The 7,808-nt window shown below is 23.7% G+C and overlaps 1 protein-coding gene across 1 annotated transcript; it reads right to left on the reverse strand.

Moving 5' to 3' along the window:
- Window positions 1-1,274: 1,274 nt before the first annotated feature.
- LOC120090074 (serine carboxypeptidase-like 35) lies at window positions 1,275-7,353 on the reverse strand. The gene is made up of 2 exons (XM_039047566.1): window positions 6,974-7,353; window positions 1,275-1,411 (listed from the first exon to the last, which is right to left on the reverse strand). The coding sequence occupies exons 1-2, from the start codon at window positions 7,275-7,277 to the stop codon at window positions 1,293-1,295; spliced, it is 423 nt and encodes a 140-aa protein (XP_038903494.1). The 5' UTR covers window positions 7,278-7,353; the 3' UTR covers window positions 1,275-1,292.
- Window positions 7,354-7,808: the final 455 nt, after the last annotated feature.

Here is a 7,808-nt window from a genome sequence, read left to right on the forward strand (position 1 = left end):
ATTAAAACTAACAAATTAAAATATTTAATGAATGTATATTAATTATTATTTAATGCTTAATCATTTTATAATTAATTTAGTTCAATATTAGTATTTTTAAGGGTTGTTTTCAAATATAGGAAAATGAACCAAAATATTTAAAATATAACAAAATTTCACTATCTATCTGCGATAGACCAAGATAGACTGTGATAGACACAGATGGTAGGCTATCGCGGTCTATATAGATTATGATATTTTACTATTATTTATAAATATTTTCAGCAGTTTTATCATTTAAAATAATTTTCATAATCTTAATTTTAATTAAATAATATAAAAAAATATTTTAATAAACAATATTTTATATAAAAAGTGAAAAAATGAGATAAAAACATGATATGTTAATAATAAATAAAGTAATAAAAATTAAGCACAATAAACAATTAACTTACTATAAATAATCAATAATGGTTATATGTTCATATGAATAATCAAATTAAAATTAATCTCAATAGATAATTGTTCGATATAAAAAACAATAAGTAATCCATTATTATTATTATTAAAAGAATGAATTATTTTAATAACTAAATTTAACTAATCAAAATTTATTGATTAAATATATTTAAGATATTATTAATTAATTAATTAATTTATTTATGTAATTACGTAATTACATTCATTTAATAAATTCTTATCATGAAAATAAGTTAAAGTAAATATTATACTAGAATAATATTATTGCTTTATTAAAACAAATATTTATATTACTTTTGTTAAATGAATACTAATTAATTAATTAATTATATTCAAAATAAAATTATATAAAAATGAAAAAATAAGAAAAGAGAAAAAAAAAATCCGCAGTTTTGAAAGGAAAAAAAAAACCCTTATCGGTGGTAAATGAGGATGCTTGAGAATGACTCATTACCAAGGCATAGTGTTAAAAACTATGAAACAAACATGAATTTTAGATGCATGTGTCAATTCCCATGTAGAAAAACTTCCAACCAACGATCCTTTAATATTCTATTAGACATATTTCAATTTTATGACACTAGATTTGTTAATTCTTAAACATAAAAACTTAATATATTAGATACAAAATTGAAAGTGTAGGACATATTTGACGTTTTTAAAGTTTATAGACATATTTTTACGTTTCTAAAATTTTGGGACATTAAAAAAAAAAAAAGTTTAGAAAGACTAAACTAAAAATTAAACTGTTAAAGTAAACTTAATTTAATGATAATTAATATTACATTCCTCTCTACATGTGAGAGGTTGAATGTCTAAATTGAACCAAGTAATTAAGTTAAAGTACCTTTATTCCAAGAGAAATCATTGAGTTTCAATTGCCCATTGCTTTGAACAAGGAAGGGACCCAACTCTTGCGCAGCTCCATAAGCTATGGACGAGCAGCCAGGTCCTGATGTCAATAATATCAACATTATTAAATAAATATATTTATAAAAAATTATTTTAAAACTAATAGTAAAATATCATTTTCTATCTATAATAGATCCCGATAGACTTCTATCTATGTCTATCATCACACAGATAGACACAAATAATAGTTTATAGCGGTCTATCGCAGATAGACGGTAAAATTTAATTATATTTATAAATATTTTAGTTTATTTTTCTATATTTTAAAATAATCCTAAATTTTTATATTTATTAAATCTATAAATACTAATTTGGTCTCACTAATTAATATTTATTTTAAATCTTTATATTTTTAAAAATTTTTATTCATTTTTTGATAAGTTTGGGATTTTTGTCCATATATATATACCACAAAATATAAAGAGTAAGGAGTGAACATCCACAACGTATCCAATATCAATAACTACATATTTTTGAGCAACATCAATTGTAGGATTTGATTTTACTATACACTTGTTTGTTTAGGAAAATTTAATTTTCAAATGGGTGGAGGATTTCCTTTGCCCAAAATTGATTTATAGATGGTTGGGTTATTTTATAGAAAAACATAATAATACTGTAAAATATAATATTTTCATCTCTCTATTATTGATTTCATTTTATTTTAGTCCACGTAACTATTAAATATTTAATTTAATCTATATAATTTTTAAAAATCTTTTAAAAATTAATGTTGCTGTTAATTTATTCTTTTATTCTTTTTTCTAAAATAAGTTTGAGTCTTTATTTATCTTTTTAATCCAATAATATTAGAAATATATTCTCATGGATCTTTTAACTCAAAAATTTTTATTATATTGTTTTTAATAAATTTCCATAAAAATTTAATTCTAAAAGGAACTAAATTCAAGGAAAATATTTGAAGCACAATGATTAAATTTAGGAACAATTTAAAAAATATAAATATTTAAAGAAAAATGTAAAAGCAAAATCCAAAGTACGCTATCCAGCAAAAATTATTTTAATATTAAGAATTATATAAATGAGAAAAATTATTTGGACCAACTTTTTTTATAATTTATAAAAGGAAACACTTTTTCTTAATAATAAATAAAATCCCAATGTTTAATAAAAAAAACAGAGAAATGCACCTTTATTTTTAAAAAAAAAAAAATTATGTTTCATTTTAATTAAGTTTATTTCTTGTATCTGTTTTCTTTTTTTTTTTTTTTTTTTTTTTTTTTGAGGAATATCTTTGTCCTTTTTTAATTACGCGAGCATGAGAAATTGGACTCGAGATGGTAGTAATTCTTCCCAGAATTCGACTTAATAAAGAGTCCTTTTTAACTAATTGAATTATAATATAATATTTAGTGATTAATTAAAATACTTTAAATATATTATTTAATCTAAAACTTTTCCCTTCCCACACCAAATTTAATCTCTTATCCCACTGGCTCCTTTTTCTTTTAAAAATTTACATAAGGTCATTGTTATTTTGTCTCTCAATTTTAGATGGTTCATATTGGACTTTTGAAAAAAAAAATATTTTTTTTTTATAAAAAAATATTTTTTATTTAAATTATTCTTGAACAAAAACTTATTCAAAATAAAAAACTTTCTAAATTCTTCCAAATTGAATTTATTTAAATTTTCTTAAAATATAATACTTGAAATATATTCTAAACACACCCTTAATGGAGTATTAAACAAAAATGAAAGTTATATTTTTTAAAATCAGATACCATAATCAATATTTGTAATTTGAAATCTTTAGTTTTCATAGTATCATATAAAGTAACTGAATTTGGTTTTGTTCCTCTAATTTTCTCAATTGTTACTCTAATACATTGAAATTTTATAAACAAAAGGTCTTTATTCGGTATATATTACCCTTATCTTTTTATGAGTGAAATAATTAATAATAAAAGGGGTTAAATACTTCTATGAATTTTGGTCTCTATTTTTTCTTTCGTTCAATTTGATACATATATTTTGACAATATTTATTTTAGGTCTTTATAGTTTTAAAGATGACAATTTTGGTCCTTTTTTTATTTATATCGCATTATTATGAAACTAAAATGGTTTTTTATTTTTTATTTTAAAGACCAAAATTAACCAAAATTAAAGATAGAAGAATCAAAATGTAACAAACTATAAGACAAAAAAAAATTTTAAAAAATGAAAATACAAAGATAGAAATAAATAAAATTTAAAAATACATAAACTAAACTAGTACACAAGATTTTGTAAAAGAAAAAAAAACCAACAAAAGAGGACAAAAAATAACGATAACGACAGAAAGAAGAAAATGGAAAAGGAAAAAAAAAAGTACCACTGATCTTTTCTTTTCTTTTCTTTTTTCTTTTTATTATTATTATTTTTTGAATGAAAAATGAAAGTAAAAAGGGAAGGGGAAAAAAAAGGAAAATCGTGAACCACGGAGATGAATAAAAAGGAGGGTGGGTCCCAGGTCCAGGGATAGGAATGGAAAATTAGAAATATAAAGGGGCCGTTAGTTAACGGCGAAAGAGAATATTGTCTCTTGTTTCCATAAAGTTGGATTTTTATATGACCACTACTGACACTTCTTTTAAGAACAGAAGTCCGTTAATTGACAGACACGTGACTTTTCGCCCTGCTCCACCCTCGTGCGCACGTCTTCTCTTGTTTTTAGTCTTCAAGGACATTTTCGTCGTTTTCTTCTATTTTCAATTATTTTAGGATTTTATAATTTTAAAATTATACATAAAAATTCTACTGGTTTTATTAAATTTGAATATAATTGTAGTTTAAATCCATGCTGTTTTTAGGGGGAAAAAAATCCATGTACTAGGAAACTTTGATTTGTGTAACTTAGGCCGGTTGGTTTTAAAAATTAAGTCTATGAACACTATTTTCACCTTCAATTTTCTATCTTTATTATCTACTTTTCATAATGGTTTAAAAAATCAAGCCAATTTTTTAGAACTAAAAAATGTAGCTTTCAAAAAGTTCGTTTTATTTTTGGAATTTGGTTAAGATTTCAATCAAAATGCACATCGTTGTAAGAATTGTTGATGAAATAAGCTTAATTTTCAAAATAAAAACAAAAAACAAAAGATCAAACGGTTATCAAACAGAACCCTAAATTTTTTTTTTCTTTTGATTTTTTTATGGGTAGTGTAATCTTAAAAAAAAAAAAAAAAAGAAAAAGAGATCTATCTAAATAAGTATAACTTAGCAATAATTTATATGTTTTTCTAAAGTTGGAGAGTTAAATTTCTATACTTTACTTGAAGTTCTCCAAATAAACAAAATAGAGATTTGAACCTATTCTCACCAAAGAGGTAATGTTTTTAATGATGTTGTTTTGAGGGTTTTTTTTTTTTTTTTTCATTTTTAAAAATAACATAAGTGTTTTGAGATTCGTCAGGTTTATTTCATTTCATATTTTTCAAAAAAAATGTTCTCAAAATTGTATAGAAATTTTGGAAAGAACAAAATCAGGTTTCTTGCTTCTTGTTATTATTTTCAAGTTCAATTTTTTCTGGTATATATATTAAAGTAATTTTATCATTTTTTTAGTTCTAAAATGCATGATGAATATCTAAAATTAAATATAACATAAAAGTTTTTATATTTAATTTCAAAAAACATTTTCACGTACATTCTTACTTAGAAATGGTTATTGAACCTATGTTTTTTTCCAATAAAAATGAAAGAAACAAGAGCTCATTATCAAATACAGTGCCATCTTTTATTATTAAAAGAAAAAAAGACAAAAAAAAAAAAAAAAAACGAAACCATTATCAAACAAACTCTTACATTTTTATATTTCATTTTTATATCTAAATAATAGGAATTTAGATTTATAAAATTGACAAATAACTTGAAGGATAAGATTTAAAAATGATAATTCTTGAGATTAATTGCTCTAATGGCCTAAGAAAGTAGGCATGGCACAACTAACAACATGCTACCATAGAGTGGATTCGGAAGTTGATTATTGTTGGACCAAACATAATTATTACAAGACAATAGGTAATAAATATATACATAATTTTTTCTTTATAGTATTCTTTTAAGGTTAGCTTGTTAGGGGGAAAAGAGAATATCATGGTTGTTATAATTAATTTAATTGCAATTGTAAATATCATTCAATTTTAAAATTTATTTAAAATTTAGAGTTACATAAGGGTAGAAAACTATATAATCACACTATTTTTTTTTTTTTTTTTTTTGAGTACACACTAAAATCTAAAGTTGAGTTAGAAAGAGAGTAAAAACAAAAAACAAATAGAGAAAAAAACGACAAAAGCAAAAGGTAGGATAAAATTATATAATCTCATATTTATTGTAAATAAAAATTTTAATTATATGATTTTTTTATTAATTAAAAAACGAATTAAATAATATACCTAATATATTCTTGGAGGAACTTTTTAGGCGGTTAGCCCCTAATCTATTAAATCCGCCCATGAGCTACTATAAGCTATAAGCAATCTCTGAAATCTAGTTCATAACTATTTTGTTTTTAGTTTTTAGTTTTCGAAAATTAAGTCTATTTTTTTTTCAATTTCTCAATTTTAGTGATTTATATCTTTTCTCAAATACAATGATAGAATTCTTAGTCAAATTTCTAAAACAAAAACAAGTTTCTAAAAGTTAATTTTTTTAATTTTCAAATTTGTGTCTGGTTTTTTAAAACTATTAATTTAAAGTAGATAACAAATGAAGAAATTTAGTGATGGAAGTATCTGTATACTTGATTTTGAAAAATAAAAGATAAAAATTCAAATAATTATCAAACGAAATCTAATAGATTCCAAATTTAACTTCTATTCATATAGTTTTATTGTTTGCCCATAATAGGATTCCAAAATTCTAATTTGGTGGGACTAATTCAGTCCCATTTTCTTCTATTTTTAAATTACAATTTGGATTGAAAAATCATGATTTCAACTTACAACTTTTAAAAGAAGTTTATTATATTTTAGCTCCCGTTTGTTGACGATTTTATTTTCAATTTTCTGTATTTGAAGATCGTATTTGTTTGGTCACTATTTTTTAACTTTAGTTATCTACTTTTTACCAAGATACACTTGAATTCTTAGTCAAATTTTATAAAAAAAAATAAAAATAAAAAAAACAAAACAAAATTTTAAACATAAATTTGTTGATTTTAAAATTTGACTCGAAAATTTTTATTACAATTTTAAACAATAGAAAACAATAACTCATAAATGGAAGTATATTTTCAAAACAAAAAAAATTTTAAATAATGTAGAGACAAACCAAACTCATCAAAGATTCAAAATCATCAACTCACACTTGTTACACTAAAATTAAATTACAAAAATGTCACCATACTTTGTCATTTATTTTTAATATTACCTATATATTTCAAATATTTCATTACATGACACAATTTTCGTCCAACATTCAAATAAATTATGTCTAAAATAATATTAAAGTAAAAGAATATTTTAAAAAAATTAAATTAAATTAACCAGGTTTTGAAATTTTTTATATTGTTTCCCTACCCGGAATGGGAAGTAGAAAGACCAGAAGAAGAAGCAACCAATTAAAAAAAAAAAAGACAAAAAAAAAAAACGAACCTCCGTTGAGCCAAAGAACGAGGGGTTTTGAAGCGACGTCGTTTTGGTCTTGGGCTTCAAAGAACCAATAGAATAATGCCTTTTGGTCTTCTGGTTGTTGTGGACGGAGCTTGACATAGCCGGCGTAGTGGTGGAAGTTCACCGGCGGCTGGCCTGGCAAGTCGGTGACTCTATCAGCCTCTCTCCGCCGCACTTCCTCCGCCTCCAATTGCCGGCCTAAACCCCCAATTTTTCTCTCCGCCACAGCCGCGGCCGTGGAGAGGAGGAGAATGAATAATAAATAGGAATTTCGAGAAGAAGCCATTGGAAATTAGAGAAACAGAGAGAAAGTGAAGAGAAATGGGAATTGGAAAAAGGCCTATTTGTAGAAGCACCAACCCAAGACCTGGACTCCATTTTTCACTTTTTTTTTTTTTTTTTTTTTTTTTTTAAAAAAAATAATTTTACTATTTTGTTTTAAAGAAAAACTGAGTTTCATTAATTAGTAAATATATATTCACTGTTGGGTGTGTGAAGTAATAGTGAGGAGGATATTAGTAGATGGTAAATGAAAGGAGGTTGAGGTCAACTCCAATTTGCAATCACGTTTTTGTAGTTAGGATATATATTCTTGATTTAAGTTGTAAAGTCTTAAATCATACCTCCACACATGTTGAAATATCTATAAATAATTAAGATTACATTTCGGAAATTTAGTGATGTGTCGATAAATAGTTATGTTTCGAAAACATCTAAAACAAAGTTTCATTGCAAAAAAAAACAAAAAAGAAAATTTTATCCTTAAAAAAAGAATAGGATCTTGTAAATCAAGATCTCTCTAAGATACTCGATGGTG

This window comes from Benincasa hispida, chromosome 11, assembly GCF_009727055.1.
Source record: "Benincasa hispida cultivar B227 chromosome 11, ASM972705v1, whole genome shotgun sequence".
Classification (NCBI taxonomy): domain Eukaryota; kingdom Viridiplantae; phylum Streptophyta; class Magnoliopsida; order Cucurbitales; family Cucurbitaceae; genus Benincasa; species Benincasa hispida.